At 41.3% G+C, this 15,987-nt stretch overlaps 1 protein-coding gene across 4 annotated transcripts in view; it reads right to left on the minus strand.

Annotated features, from left to right (window-relative positions):
• The window catches only part of NELL2 (neural EGFL like 2), a 271,279-nt gene that overhangs the window by 51,262 nt on the left and 204,030 nt on the right, over window positions 1-15,987 (minus strand). For all 4 annotated transcript variants that reach the window (XM_060244945.1, XM_060244946.1, XM_060244944.1 and 1 more), the window contains one exon: window positions 15,603-15,698. In XM_060244945.1, the coding sequence (XP_060100928.1) occupies window positions 15,603-15,698 (96 nt within the window). The remainder of the gene's footprint in view (window positions 1-15,602; window positions 15,699-15,987) is intronic.

The raw sequence follows: 15,987 nt of genomic DNA on the forward strand, positions 1-15,987 counted from the left end.
CTGCCATACCAGTCTGTCAATTTTCTCCACCACTGCTGTACTGGAGGGAAAGGGAAGGCTCTACTATGGCCAGTGCCACGAATTCACTTTCCTCTTCATGCCTCATGGCCTAACAGAAACCAGTCCTCTGTGGATTGTACATCTCAGCCCATTCAACATTCTCAGTGAACAAGTGGAGGGGGTGAATAACAGCTGGGGATTAGAATGCTCAGTGGTTTATTAGGAGAGCAGAGTAACTGTTAACAAACAGAGGTGGAAATCTCAGAGTTTGAATAATGTTTGCCATGGTAGCAATGGGACTGCATTGTCCACCGGAGCAAGTTGGGACAGCAGCTCCTCTGTTTTGTGTTTTTTAACTCTCATCCCATTTTTAAAGGTTTCAAAACCCTCTATTATCTCCATCTTCTCAGCCTGTGAGTGTAAATATCCACAGGTTGGACTGGGTTCACTATTAGAATATAAAATATATTTAATATAACAACACAATGTTCTGCCAAGGAATCTGCTTCAACCTATATTTCCTCCTTTTCTGTTTCCTTTTACTCTAAGGATTTATCGTATTTCTTACATGCAGGAGAGTAGCTGGAGATGTAATGAATGAAAGCTGTTCTTCAAAAATAAAGGCTGGTATTCAACAAGCTGCTCAGCAGCACTTAGGAATCTTACATCCCAGCTGAATGGATTTTTGTTATCTTACCCCACACCCCCCATAGCTGACTTCTAAACCTTATCATAACCTTGTCAAAGTTTCAAAACTAGTTTGCCATGAAAGAAGGGAGTGGACTGCCATGTGTTTCCCTCTCCCCAGTAGACTGGATTTCATGGTATTATGATCTTGCTCTCTTCCTCATGAACAGGATTTTCCCTTTGTTTCTTCTTTCTTGCTTGCTGAGCAGCCCCTACATCTATTTTCTTCTTATTTCTTGGTCTATGGCTGTCCCAACATGTCATGTTATTGTATATTTTGATGCTGGTCCAGCCCAGAGACTTGAGGGAAGATACAAAATCACCTCCCTATCTTCTACTTCTAAAATGGCATGCAAGAGGTTTTTGAAAGTTTAAAACAAATATATGTTTAATTTAACCTAGAGAAGAAAAGTTCTGGTAGAATCAGGGGTAGGAATTACAAGGTAAATAGAGGATAAAAACTGTGGTAGCTTTGTAATCGCACTAAATCCAGCTAATATGTTGCCAACAAGTGTTTTGCTTTTCAACAAGGCCTTTGAAACTTTGAGGAGAGAGGCTTTCTTTTCAGTTTATGCTTTAACACTCAAACATAGGTTTCTGAGTTTCACTAACACTTCATGTTTAGAAGGCAGAAACATACAACCAAATTCCCCAAATCCTTCTATATATACAGACCAGGAATCACTCCTTTTTTCAAGAGCTATCTCCCTTTTCACTGGACAGGAATTGCTTCTCTTAACTAGAAACAATTTCCCTTTTGGCTTGAATGGGGATTTTTGTTGATTCACTTACTCCTTCTTTGCCTCCTTGCTGGTCCACAGTCAGTGCTAAACTCTCTCTTCCACTGTCAGTTCTCAATTGTCATTCCTTAAATTATGCTCTCCACAGAATTGTTTGAACAGCCTGTTACTCAAAGGTTCTCGGGCTCTGTGAGGCATTAACCCTTGACAGTCCATCACACAAGGTTAACATAACATCTTTAACGGATTGCTGTAATTAACAAATGATTGCACCTGTGAATGGGTATATCACATGCCTACTGGAGTCAGTGGGTAAGATACCAACAAATGTTGAGAAAATAAAATAAGGATTTATTTTCAGTGTGATGAAAATAAATCCTTATTAGGATTTATTAGCAAAATAGTAGGTGAGTGTATGATACTCGTTCACAGCTGCACAATAATAAATGTAAGAAGAAATGTACTGATAATTTAATGTATAATTATTTTTATATAGCTGTGAAAAAATAGCTTGGATAAAGCAGTATTGCGAAACAGCTCTTCAGACCAGGTGTGCCTATAAGCTGCCAGTGATACTTGTAACTTTTTCAGTATCCTCTGCATACATTGTGCAAATCTATGAATTTTCCATGAATTTTTTTTATCAGTAAATGAAATTTCTACATTAATAGGAAAAGGCATCTTTATTGGACATTGTTTTGTGAGTACTTTATATTGGATAAGAGGGACTTTATACACAGAACTGTTGCTTTTCTCTCATTCACTTATCCATGTGACTTTTCCTTGTTGCACATTCTCCAGGTGGGGGCTGGAGATCACCCAGAATTACAACTGCTCTCCAGATGTCAGAGATCAGCTTCCATTGAGGGGAGTGAATGCCTTCACATGGGGGGAGGGAAGACAGCAAGGGGGGGGGCACTCACCCAGAGCCTCTTTGGTGGAGAGCCTGTTGTATTTTTCTTCACAACAGGCCTTATTCCTAGTTTTACTTATATTTGTCGAAAGCCACTTTATATTTTCTTTTATTCCCCTTCAACTTTGTATTTCTATTTTTTTCAATATCTGTTGTTAGCGTTTATCTTTCATTTTTAAAATTCTCAATAAAAATTAATAATAAAAAAAAAGAAATCAGTGGGTTTAGACCTGAGTAATTTCCCACAGAATTGCACTGTTAGCAATGACAACTAGATTAAACCTCAATGTTCAGATATAGTAAACCTCTTAATACTGACATAGTAACAGGGCAAGAACAGGGAAAGGCTATATGCCCACCTTGCAGATCTCATGTGAGCATCTGACTGGCCAAAGAGCAAAAAAACATGCTGGACAAGACGGCCCATTGGTCTAATTTGCTCTTTTCACCACTGTGGCACAGAGTCAACATTCTCATCAAGCTATCTACTGCAATTACCAAATCTCTTTCCCCCTCAGTCTCTGTCAGTTCAGACGTCATCAGCAAATATTTCTGAAGTTAGGATCTTTAAAATTCCAGTGTTCAGCACTAGGGGTGTGCATTCAGACACACCCAAGCAAAAAATGCACCTGAAAACAACCTTATCAGAATGTTTGGGTTAATCTGGCATCCCAAATATATCAGGGAATTTTTAGGAGACTGAAAAAATGATCCCCAAATTCCCAGAAATATTCAGGATTTAGGAAAGATTGGAAGCCAGCATTTGCTGTTTTTCCCCGGGACTGTTTTCTCCCCTCCCCATTATTTCTGGGCAGAGGAGGGTTCTATGGGCTTCTCTTTGTCAATTTAAACTGTGTTTGTCAGTTTCAAGAGGTTCTCTCTTTTTTCTTCTTCTTTGCTGGCCTTGCTTTATGTTCATTTGTTTTTTTTGTGCAGTGCTTGCAAAATCCCCACCACCACCACACATGGATTTCTACTGCTGTGGTTTCACTTTGGTTCTGTTGAGCTTGCACTGCTACGGTGGTACTGGGTTCTGCTGGACATTCTATACATTGCAATTGATTCTGTTGGGTTTGCAAAAATGCCCCCCACAATTTCAGTTTCTACTGCAGAAATTCTTTGGTTTGACATTAGTCCAGGTGGTACTGCCACAATGGTACTGGTTCTACTGGGTTTATGAACATTGCAATTAGTTCTGCTGGGCTTGCAAAAATACCTTCTCATCTTCAGTTTCTACTGTGGAGCTTCTTTGGTTTGACTTTGGTTCTGTTGAGTTTGGACTGCCACTGTGGTCTATGGTTTTTCTGGGCTACTGCACATTGCCATTGGTTCTCCTGAGCTTGCAAAAGTGTCCACCTTGAGTTTCTACTGCAGAGGTTCTCTGGCTTGATTTTGTTCCTTTTTTGGCTGGGCACATTGGCTTGTGATTCTACTGGAATTACTAGGTTCTGCAACAGTTCTGTTGGACTTGTTGTTGGTTCTTCCATGGGAGACATTTAAGAACATAAGAACATAAGAGAAGCCATGTTGGATCAGGCCAACGGCCCATCAAGTCCAACACTCTGTGTCACACAGTGGCAAAAAATTTTATATACGCACATACACTGTGGCTAATAGCCACTGATGGACCTGTGCTCCATATTTTTATCTAAACCCTTCTTGAAGGTGGCTATACTTGTGGCCGCCACCACCTCCTGTGGCAGTGAATTCCACATGTTAATCACCCTTTGGGTGAAGAAGTACTTCCTTTCATCCGTTTTAACCTGTCTGCTCAGCAATTTCATTGAATGCCCACGAGTTCTTGTATTGTGAGAAAGGGAGAAAAGTACTTCTTTCTCTACTTTCTCCATCCCATGCATTATCTTTGACCAATTATTGCTGCAATTTTATTGCTGCTTGCAGGCATGGATTTTTAAAAGTTATTTTTCCCACTTCCACAGAAAAGAATGGTGGATAGCTGGGGGCACACTATTCAGCGGCCCATAGAAGTGGGCCCCTTGGCCTAATCTACTTGAAATTGGGGGTGGAGGGTGAGGTTATTTAAAGGACAGGTATCAGCAGCAAAACTGCAATTTTGGTGCTTGAACTTTAAAAATGCCTCCCAGAAAAATTTCGCATAGGGAATAATGAACAAAAAAAAATTGGACCCCCCCCCCCAAAAAAAATCTGAATTCCATACCACTATTTGGTATTCAGGAATATCAAGAATACCATTATTTTGGGGGTTTAATATACCCAAAGCTGAAAAATCCTTTCCCCCCACATCTTGTAGCCAAGAGGCGCTGCCTGACTCATAGAAACTTCCCAACCAACAATGGGGTCCCCATTTTCTGACCTGAGCCAGAGATCCTACAAAAAGAGCCAAGTGAGAGCACTCTCTGCTTGGGCCAAAAGCCTGCCAAGGTTATCCAAAAAGGGTTTCTGTCTAAGGTTGTAAAACAGGCATTCTTGAGGCTAGTCCCAGTCTCCTTCCTCCCCACCTTGCAATTAAATGTCAGAAACAATTAGCTCTACCAGGTATAGTATCTGCACTACTATAACTGCCATATGTCTAATCCTCTCATGTCTCCAAATACCCTATCCAAATACCTTTTGTGTTACCCAATGTGAATGTGCAAAGCTCATCGCACAAACCACTCTTTCCTCCTTCTCAGAGTACCAAGATAAAATTAATCTCTATCATCAAACTAGTGAGGGCCCTGCGGGACCTTGGTCAGTTCCGCAGGGCCTGTAAGACAGCCCTCTTCCGGCTGGCTTAGAATTAACTGGCATTGGAAGCTGAGTGTAGTTCTGATAGACCGCCGTTATATGTTTTATTATTCTACTGTTTTAACTGTGTAAGATCTTTTAATTTCAAATTATGTTAGATTTTTATGTGTTGTGAGCTGCCCTGAGCCACTTCGGTGGGAAGGGCGGGATATAAATAAACTTGAACTTGAACATGTTCCTTCCTGACACCCATCAAGAAGCCATTTCCACCTATTGTTTTAAACTAGGAATCTATTCCATTCACCCTGGAAAATTCATCTCCTGGCTTCATTCTCTAAGAAAACAAAGAGCATTATACTTTTGTGTCCAGCACCCAGGAAACATTCAACTTACCCTCACCACACAGGGGGAATCCCACAAAACTATTGTTTAAACCAGGGGTCCCCAACCCCCAAGCCATGGACCGGTCCCGGTCCATGGCCTGTTAGCAACCAGGCCATTACTTGTATAATTGTTTCATTATATATTACAATGTAGTAATAATAATAAGACTATGACATTGGATTTGTATCCTGCCCTCCACTTTGAATCTCAGAGCAGCTCACAATCTCCTTTATCTTCTTCCCCACAACAGACACACTGTGAGGTGGGTGGGGCTTAGAGATCTCTCCCAGAAGCTGCCCTTTCAAGGACAACTCTGCAAGAGCTATGGTTGACCCAAGGCCATTACAGCAGCTGACCACCACACCAAAATAAAGTGCACAATTGTATCATCCTGAAATCATTCCTCTCCCAGTACATGGAAAAATTGCCTTCCACAAAACCAGTCCCTGGTGCCAAAAAGGTTGGGGACCACTGGTTTAAACCACTTAACACACCTAGCCATACATTTCAGGGTACAGATATACCCAGCTTTTCCCATGCACAGTGTGTTGTGTGTTCCTGGATCCAACCACACACCCAAGATGCTGGCCATTTTGTTCCTTCCCTCATGGATGTCTGCACATTTGGAAAGGCAGCATCATCTCTGTAACTACTCCTCAAAATCACTATTTTCCCTTCTAATTTTCCTTATTCTTGATTGTGTGCCTTTTGATTGCTTTAAGTGTGATTATATTTCTATATATTTTTCTAAGTACACATTTTAAACTATTTTAAATCTGGAGTCTTCTTTCTGAAATTGGACTTTGGTATATACTTGGTAAGAAACCTCTCCAAAACAGCTCTACCTATTGTCTAGTTCTGCTAATCCCCCCTCATAAAAAGAGGAGGCCCCAGCAATTCTGCTAACAATCCTACTCATCACCTTACTCTTACCTATTCTAAACTCGACTGTGCAACTGAACAGCAAGCACTGAAAACACTAATGTCTGCTAAAAAGGTAAAGGTAGTCCCCTGTGCAAGCACCAGTCGTTTCCGACTCTGGGGTGATGTCGCATCACGACGTTTTCACGGCAAACTTTTTACGGGGTGGTTTGCCATTGCCTTCCCCAGTCATCTACACTTTACCCCCAGCAAACTGGGTACTCATCTTACCGACCTCGGAAGGATGGAAGGCTGAGTCAACCTTGAGCCTGCTACCTGAACCCAGCTTTTGCTGAGATTGAAGTCAGGTCATGAGCAGAGAGCTCGGACTGCAGTACTGCAGCTTTACCGCTCTGCACCTTTGCCTTTAATGACTGCTACTGCAGTACTATGCATGTGCAAGGCTGCTAAGTGGCTAGTAATGCACAGGCTGCACTTGGCCATCCATTCAGTTGGTAATAAAAAAGTTGGTAATAAAAAATTACAAGGGGAAAATGAAGCTTTACTTCTGTGCCAAGAGGTGTGCAGAGAACTCTTTTGCAATACTTTAACTAAAATTCAGTAAGGCAAGATAGACGTGCCTCTGGGGTTTAATCTACCCTAGGAGTTGCCAATTAACAATCCCTGATCTAGAGCATTATTAGCCATCTGCATGTTGTAATTGCTTTAATTTGAACAGAGCAGTAAATGAAACAATTCTCTTGTGGTATTAATAGTGCAAAAATACTCCAGCAGATTTAGCAGTATCAGCACAACAGGTTCTTGAGTATTAGTAAAACAATTTTTCAATGCAGGTTTGAGTATTAGAATTATATTTTTTATTTGAGCTCCCCTGGAACTGTCATAATCTGAATCTTTCTATTATGGTGATCAATGCACCTGAACAAATTAATTCAAAGCTGTAATGAAGAGCAAAAGACACTCATGCTAAATATTTAGCTGCCACTGAAAGTGACACATCTCCAGAGAGATCTAATCTATAGCAATTACTGGCCAATTCACTAACCAGAGCTAAATTTTAATCTGCAATCCTCAGGTCATACAAAGAAAGTTACAAAAATTAGTAATTATCCATTCTTGATTGTCTAGGCCATCATGCTGCTGTTTAAAAAAAACTGGTCTGAGGATGGTCTGAAAGAACTCAAAGTTGAACTCGTGGATCTTCTGACAAAAATATGTAATCTTTCATTGAAATCTGCCTCCGTTCCTGAGGACTGGAAGGTAGCAAATGTCACCCCCATCTTTAAAAAGGGTTCCAGAGGAGATCCGGGAAACTACAGGCCAGTCAGTCGGACTTCAATGCTGGGAAAGTTGGTAGAAACCATTATCAAGGACAGAATGAGTAGGCACATTGATGAACACGAGTTATTGAGGAAGACTCAGCATGGGTTCTGTAAGGGAAGATCTTGCCTCACTAACCTGTTACAGTTCTTTGAGGGGATGAACAAACATGTGGACAAAGGGGACCCAATAGATGTTGTTTACCTTGACTTCCAGAAAGCTTTTGATAAAGTTCCTCATCAAAGGCTCCTCAGTAAGCTCGAGAGTCATGGAGTAAAAGTACAGGTCCGCTTGTGGATCAAAAACTGGCTAATTAATAGGAAACACAGAGTGAGTATAAATGGGCAATCTTCGCAGTGGAAGACGGTAAGCAGTGGTGTGTCACAGGGCTCAGTACTGGGTCCCAGGTTCTTTAACTTGTTCATTAATGATTTGGAGTTGAGAGTAAGCAGTGAAGTGGCTAAGTTTGCAGAGGATACTAAATTGTTCAGGGTGGTAAGATTGTGAGGCACTCCAAAGGGATCTGTTGAGGCTGGGTGAGTGGGCATCAATGTGGCAGATGAGGTTCAATGTGACCAAGTGCAAAGTAATGCACATTGGGGCCAAAAATCCCAGCTACAAATACAAGTTGATGAAGTGTGAAGTGGCAGAGACTGACCAAGAGAGAGATCCCGGAGTCCTAGATAACTCACTGAAAATGTCAAGACAGTGTGCGATTGCAATAAAAAAAGCCAACGCCATGCTGGGAATTATTAGGACGGGAATTGAAAACAAATCAGCCGGTATCATAATGCCCCTGTATAAATTGATGGTGTGGTCTAATTTGGAATACTGTGTGCAATTCTGGTCACCGCACCTCAAAAAGGATATTATAGCATTGGAAAAAGTGCAGAAAAGGGCAACTAGAATGATTAAAGGGTTGGAACACTTTCGCTATGAAGAAAGGTTAAAACGCTTCGGGCTCTTTAGCTTGGAGAAATGTCGACTGCGGGGTGACATGATAGAGGTTTGCAAGATTATGCATGGGATGGAGAAAGTAGAGAAAGAAGTACTTTTCTCCCTTTCTCACAATACAAGAACTTGTGGGCATTCAATGAAATTGCTGTGCAGTTGGGGAGGGATGGTGGCTCAGTGGTAGAGCATCTGCTTGGTAAGCAGAAGGTCCCAGGTTCGATCCCTGGCATCTCCAACTAAAAAGGGTCCAGGCAAATAGGTGTGAAAAACCTCAGCTTGAGACCCTGGAGAGCCGCTGCCAGTCTGAGTAGACAATACTGACTTTGATGGGCCAATTTAACTATGGGTGCTTGTTATCGCCCACCAAATCAAAAGATAGAGGATGATTATAATATGATGGAAGGATTAAAGATAGTGGCTAAACGTAAAAACTGTGTTGTAATAGGTGATTTTAACTACCCGCAGATTGATTGGGTCAATATGTGTTCAGGTCGAGAGAAAGAGATTGAATTTCTAGATGCTCTCAATGACTGTGCCATGGAGCAGATGGTCACAGAACCTACCAGGGGTGGGGTGATCCTGGATTTGTTGCTAAGCAGGGCTCTTTTTCTAGCAGGAGCTTCTCTGCATATTAGGCCATGCCCCCCTGATGTAGCCAATCCTACAAGAGCTTACAGGGCTTTTAGTACAGGGCCTACTGTAAGCTCTTAGAGGATTGGCTACATCAGGGGGGCGTGGCCTAATATGCAGAGGAGCTCCTGCTAGAAAAAGATCCCTGGTCCTAAGTAATGCCCAAGACTTGGTGAGAGATGTAAAAGTTACCGCACTGCTTGGGAGCAGTGACCTTAACGTTATTGATTTCACCATTTGTATAAATAGAGAGTTGCCCCAAAAGACCAGCACAACCACGTTTAACTTTAAAAGGGGTAAATTCTCTGAGATGAGGAGGCATGTGAAGAGGAAACTGAAAGGAAAGGTAAATACAGTCAAAACCCTTGGGGAAGCTTGGAGGCTATTTAAACCTTCAATCCTAGAAGCTCAGATAAAATATATACCACAAGTTAGGAAAGGCACAAACAGGTATAAGAAAAGGCCTGCATGGTTAACAAACAAAGTAATGGAAGCTGTAAAAGGTAAGAAGGACTCCTTTAAGTGGTGGGAAGCTAGTCCAAGTGAGATTAATAAAAGGGAACACAGGCGGTGGCAAATCAAATGCAAGACTGTGATCAGGCAGGCAAAAAGGGACTATGAGGAGCATATTGCAAAAAACATAAAGACCAACAATACAAATTTCTTCAAGTATATTAGAAGCAGGAAACCAGCCGGGGAGGCAGTGGGGCCCTTGGATGACCAAGGGGTAAAAGGATTACTGAAGGAGGATAGGGAAATGGCTGAGAAGCTGAATGCATTTTTTGCCTCCATCTTCACTGTGGAAGATGAGAAGTGTTTGCGCGCTCCAGAACCACTAATTTTGGAAGGGATGTTAAAAGACCTGAGTCAGATTGAGGTGACAAGAGAGGAGGTCCTACAACTGATTGATGAATTAAAAACTAATAAGTCACCAGGTTCGGATGGCATACATCCAAGAGTTCTGAAAGAACTCAAAGTTGAACTTGTGGATCTCCTGACAAAAATATGTAATCTTCCATTGAATATTGTTTTGCACAATTATAATATAGGTAATGATATTATAATACATAGATAACACTATATGATTTTCAAAAAAAATGCGCAATTTGGAAAAAAAAGTATTTGAAATGTAGTTGTAAGGTTGAGGAACATGACCTTATTAAAATACCGGTAAGTATATTTACAAGTGTATTAAAACAACATGTCTCTATGGTATATCTACACACATTGCAGGAATAATCCATTGACAAACTGTGGAGGGAAAGTACTGTGAGAAGGAAATACCAAATTTTTGAGAGAGAGAGAGAGAGAGATATCACTTCTATGTCATTCCATTCAGCTATTCCTCGACTTTGTCATATGTGTACTGGAGAATGGTTATGAATTTTGCTACCTCATGCAAATATCCAGCGCTGTGCAAGTCTTATTCAAAACTTCAATGAAAACATAATATATCCAAATGAGGTATGAATTTACTTCAATGCTGTATTGCAATATAATATTCTACTTTACTGTCTCTTTCAGTGAACTGTCATGAGCAGAAAAGGGTATTACCTGAAATGGAAAAATCCTGAAGCAGGTTATAGTGGACAAACTGGTAAAATCCATTTTGAATTTGAGAACCAGTGTGGCATAATAGCAAAGAATGTCGGACTAATATTTAGAAGACCCAGTTTCAAATACCCACTTGTCCCATGGAAGCTCAGTGGTATTTCCTAGCCTTTCAGACAGCTGTGAAAAGCGTCCTTTTTGAAGCGGCATGGCGACAGCAGGGAACAAGGTGAAGGTGGGAGAGGGGCAGGGCCCTGATGTGAATGTTTGAATGTGCCTTTTTGATCTGGCTGTGGGCCAATCCTGAGGCAGCTTAAACTGGCCGTCTGTATTCAGCCTTGTATTCAGGGCTGGCTCAACCCCTAGGCAAATGCCTAGTTTGCCCCCTCCCCCGCACCTCCTCCTCCCTCCCCACCCCAGGTCTATTTTAATGCCAGGAAGGGCAATCACATGCTGCTACCAGGCTGTCTAAAGGCAACCCTCGTTGATCAGCTGATCAGCAGGTAAAACTGCATCCTCACTCAATGCCTGGGCAGGCCAGCAGCCGCACTAACAAACCTCGTCCCGAAAGGGCACCACTGCTGCTCTCTCCTTCCCACTTTCTGGATGGGAAGGAAGTGGGAAGGAGGGAGCAGCAGCGGTACCCGTTTGGGAAGCGGTTCATTAGTGCAACTGCTGGCCTGCCCGGGCATTGAGTGAGGACGCAGCACCGTTTTACCCGCTGATCAGCTGATCGACAGGGGGGGTGGCCTTTAGACAGCCTGGGAGCAGTGTGCGATTTCCCTTCCTGACATTAAAATAGATCTGGGGTGGGGAACGGAGGGAGGAGGAGGTGCGGGGGGGCAAACTAGGCATTTGCCTAGGGGTTGAAATAGACCTGGGGTGGGGAAGGGAGGGAGAAGAAGGTGTGGGGTGGCGCAGCTCTTGGGGGGAGGAGGCACAGGGAATAGGAAACCACTTGAACACCCATCAGAACTGGGTATGGTTTTTGATAATTATAACTTTGGAGATACCTGGAGAGTCAAAAATCCAGGCATGAGGGATTATACATACTTCTCTGTTCATGATGGATCTACTGTCACAAACTTCCACAAATATTTAAAGCAGTTTGTGGTGCTTCATGGATGGAGCAGAAAACAGGTTCAAAGGGATTCCCAGTCCCTTTAAACCCTTGTATCATGACTTGCCTCTTAATGTATGTAATGCTGCCACCAGAAATTTAATTCTGAACACTTTATATAACATTCCTAACTGAATTGTGCCAAAGTTCTAAGGCTTCTTCGTTGGACTATGTCTCTTAGGCCCTGAGAATGAGACTCTTATAATTTAATTCCATAGGACTCCAGATTAATATAAACAAAATGAAACGTTATGGCTGGTTCCACACCGCCGGCTCAGGGGCAGTGTGCTGACCCAGAAGTGAGCTGGTAGAAACTGGAGCGCCCTGGAGCATCCAGATGTCCCGTGGAACAGGGATGGGCTGCAGGCACCCCAGGGGAGTATCCAGAGTGCTCATGCACTCTGTCTACCACTCCCCAAGTACTTTCTGGCCATACAGCCTCAGAGTCGCCCCAGAAAAGGGGTACCTCTTCAGGCCAGCCCTATTACAGTGGGGACACGTCAAGGGTGGGAGTGGGATGGCAGGCAGATGTGAATATTTGGACACACTTTTTTGTCCACTCGCCTGCCATCCCTGGGGTGGCCATCTGGCACCAGCCTTATTTGTACAATAAGCATATTGGTTTCAAGACGTTTATAGGTAAATTCTTCAGTGAATAATAATTTTTGACTGAGGTATCACTCTTTCGCTTCACAAACTCCTCTCTCTCAGATCCTCCTTTCTCTTCCTAACTCAACTTTCTAACAGCTTCTGTCTCTCACACTCCTATAATACTCTGACGATATTGGGTTTTATCTCTATCTAGTCCCTAATATGTCCTCTAAAGTATTTTACTTTTCTTTCATAGAATCTTAATGTCTTTCACAGCACTAGTATGAGATTCCAATCAGAAGACTGCTTCTCAGACTCTGTAGACTGCTGACTGACCACAACTATTAACTGATGTCATTCTGTTGAGAGTTAACTGCTGAGTGACTTCTCTCCTTCTCTCTCTCTAACCAATCATCTCACTCACTCATTCCCCCTCTTTCACCCCTCCCTTTCTCTACTGCAGCTTACCAACAATTAAAGGAACACACATTTATAAATTCAAATCATTATACCTTGCTTTCGATTCCCTATGAAAGCTGCAAAAACAGCTGAGGAGAGAGATGCAGGGCCATGAACCAGTTTGGTTTGCAAACAAGCCTAATGTTTTGGTTCTGTTTGTGATTTGACTATGAATCACAAATTGAACTGCATTTTTTCATTCCATGTCCATCACTAGTACTTAGTATGCTACTAGAAGAAAGATGAACTTTAAATGAAATAAATCAATAAATAGTGCATATTGGATCCTAATTAGAATTTTGCAGGGAACATGTTGGGCAGCCAAACATACTGTATTCAATACTGACAATCAGATACTACAGGGGTGGCCAACGGTAGCTCTCCGGATGTTTTTTGCCTACAACTACCATCAGCCCCAGCCATTGGCCATGCTGGCTGAGGCTGATGGGAGTTTTAGGCAAAAAACATCTGGAGAGCTACCATTGGCCACCCCTGAGATAGTAAGCCAAACTTATATTTTTTTAGCTCAGGCAGAGCAATGCAAATAGCTGTCAAACAGGATTGTTCAGAAGCTGACTCTCAAGTAATCAAAGGATTAGCTGGGAGTCAGTTTCAGATCTCCCTCCAGATGCTAGATGACAGCAATGTTTTTTTGTGGGTGGGAGAATAAGAAACCACTCCCAGGTCATCACCAGATTTACTGAGAGGTAGCTTCTGATCTCCTGGCTTTGGAACTGTTGCTGTGTCAGAGCAGGTCTGATAACAGTCAAGTTTTTTTTGGGGGGGGGGGCAGGAGGGAGCAATCTGAAACTGACTACCAGCTAATGATGGAATGAGGTAGGAGTGGGTTTCTGATCTATCATCCAAAACAACTGAGTCTCTGCAGTCACTCCTTTGACTACTGACCGGTTATACTGAGTTCAGTTTAGGTACTGATTATCATCTACAAAGTCTTTCATGATCTTGAACTCCGTTATCTGCCAGAACCACTCCTCCCAATAATGACCTACCATTAAAGCTTCACTCATCTCAGGAAAGCCTTCTATATGTGCCATTCTGAAAATGGATAAAAACAACAGTGGTATGTACACAGTCTTTCTCCACTGTGGAATAGCTTGCCTGAGGAGGTCAGAAAGGCTCCTCTTATCCTTCTGCAGAATGTGTAAAACAGAAATGTTCATTTTTATGAAGGAAACAGGGCTGTAGTATAATGGGATGGTTCAAGACAGTGATTTTATGAGAGTCTATCTCACTGTTTATTGTATGTATTATCTTGTTTTTGCTGTCTTGCCTTCTACTTTGTAGAAGAATTCATTTTTCAACATTGTTTATAGTATGTCATGTCTTAGACTTTTTTGCATTATCTTTAAATTTTGTAATTCTAGTCCTGTTGCATTGTTTATTGGATGCTGTGCACCGTTTAACTGCATTGTTTTTATATTTTGTAATCTGCCTTTAGCCTCAGCAAGAAAGGCAGGTTATAAATGAAGCAAATAAATGCATAAATATTACAATATGAGGGGTTTTTTGTGTTATGGGTAATAAATGTAACAGCACATAGAAGAGGAAAGTATCAGAGAAACTGGTGAATCAATACATCATAGTACATGTGGATGAATGATTTAATAGAAATATCAAGGGGGATGAAATACTAGATAAAGAAAATTAAATGTGCTATGATATGTCTGGTGTTTTTATTTTTAAAACAAAAAATCTCTAAGATTAGTTTTCTTCTGTTAAGTCATAGCAAATGAGTTAACCAAATTATGCTTGAAGACAGCCACAGGATCATTTTAAAAGAGAAACAGCTATTACTTTGACAATACTCTATATCACTATGGCAATATTTTTTCAAATATATTAAAACCAAGCAACAGGGTCTATTTTTACTTCTCAAATGGACCAGAGAGCATTTTCTCAATGATGTTCGGACTAGTGAATATTTTGTTTATAAACTGGACATATTTGCAAGTAGGATGGAGATAGCACTTCTGAAACTACCTCATGTATAAACCTGAAGATTTATATTTAATATAGAAAAATGGCAACAGAGGCAGTCAGCCCTAAAATAAGGCCAATCAACCTGAAAGGCCATGCAGAGTTAGCACAAATACAGTAATACAACAACAAATAAGAGTAGATTCATGAGGGTAGCCATGTTTGTCTGAAGCAGTGGAACAAAGTTTGAGCCCAGTGGTACCTTTGAGATCAACAAAGTTTTATTCAAGGTATAAGCTTTTGTGTGTATGCACATGCACATTCTTTATCTCATGGCTGTGATCTACTCGTCTCAATTACACATTGCTTCCTGTATATCTGGGAACAGGAAGAGGCAGGGACTTGTGCAGAAATACAAAACATATTTCTATGTTGGTTTATTCATGGGGTTGCCTCTATAATTTTGTTATTTCTTTCCAGGTTGTCAATGTTGCCTTTCCCTACAAACAGCAAAAGAATGCCCAATGAAATCAATGGCAGCTGACACCATCATATCACAAGTTTAGGATGAAGTTGCAGTACAAGATAACACTGCATTAATAACTTCAGTATATAAAATGTTTTGCTTCCTATAGAATAAACATGCTTAGTGCTGATAGATTCATCCATGTATAACTTTATGAACTGATATAAGATTCACTTGTAAAGAAAATGAGTATCTCACCAGTTTCACAGCTTGGGCCAGTGAACCCCTGTGGACAGGCGCAGACATTTGAAGCAATACAGGCTCCCCCATTTCTACAACCATCTTTGCAGAATGCTGAAACCATTAAAGAAAATGATGATATGATTCCTCAGCACTATGATGACTCTCTTAAATAAACCTAACAGTCTCACAGCTGCACTGATGGCCTAACACAGAATATTTGAAACTCACTTGTTCATCTACTAGATATTGTAACTTTTTGGTCCATGTCCTGAGGTTTGAACCAGATAAGTGTTTGAATTTGGCTTGCTACAAATCATTTTTGGTAATGATAAATGAGATCTCATTACAGCAGGCTGAAGTTCTATTTTAATGTTTCAGAAGGTGCTTTTCTCCAGGTTCA

This window comes from Heteronotia binoei, chromosome 8 (genome assembly GCF_032191835.1).
Source record: "Heteronotia binoei isolate CCM8104 ecotype False Entrance Well chromosome 8, APGP_CSIRO_Hbin_v1, whole genome shotgun sequence".
Lineage (NCBI taxonomy): Eukaryota > Metazoa > Chordata > Lepidosauria > Squamata > Gekkonidae > Heteronotia > Heteronotia binoei.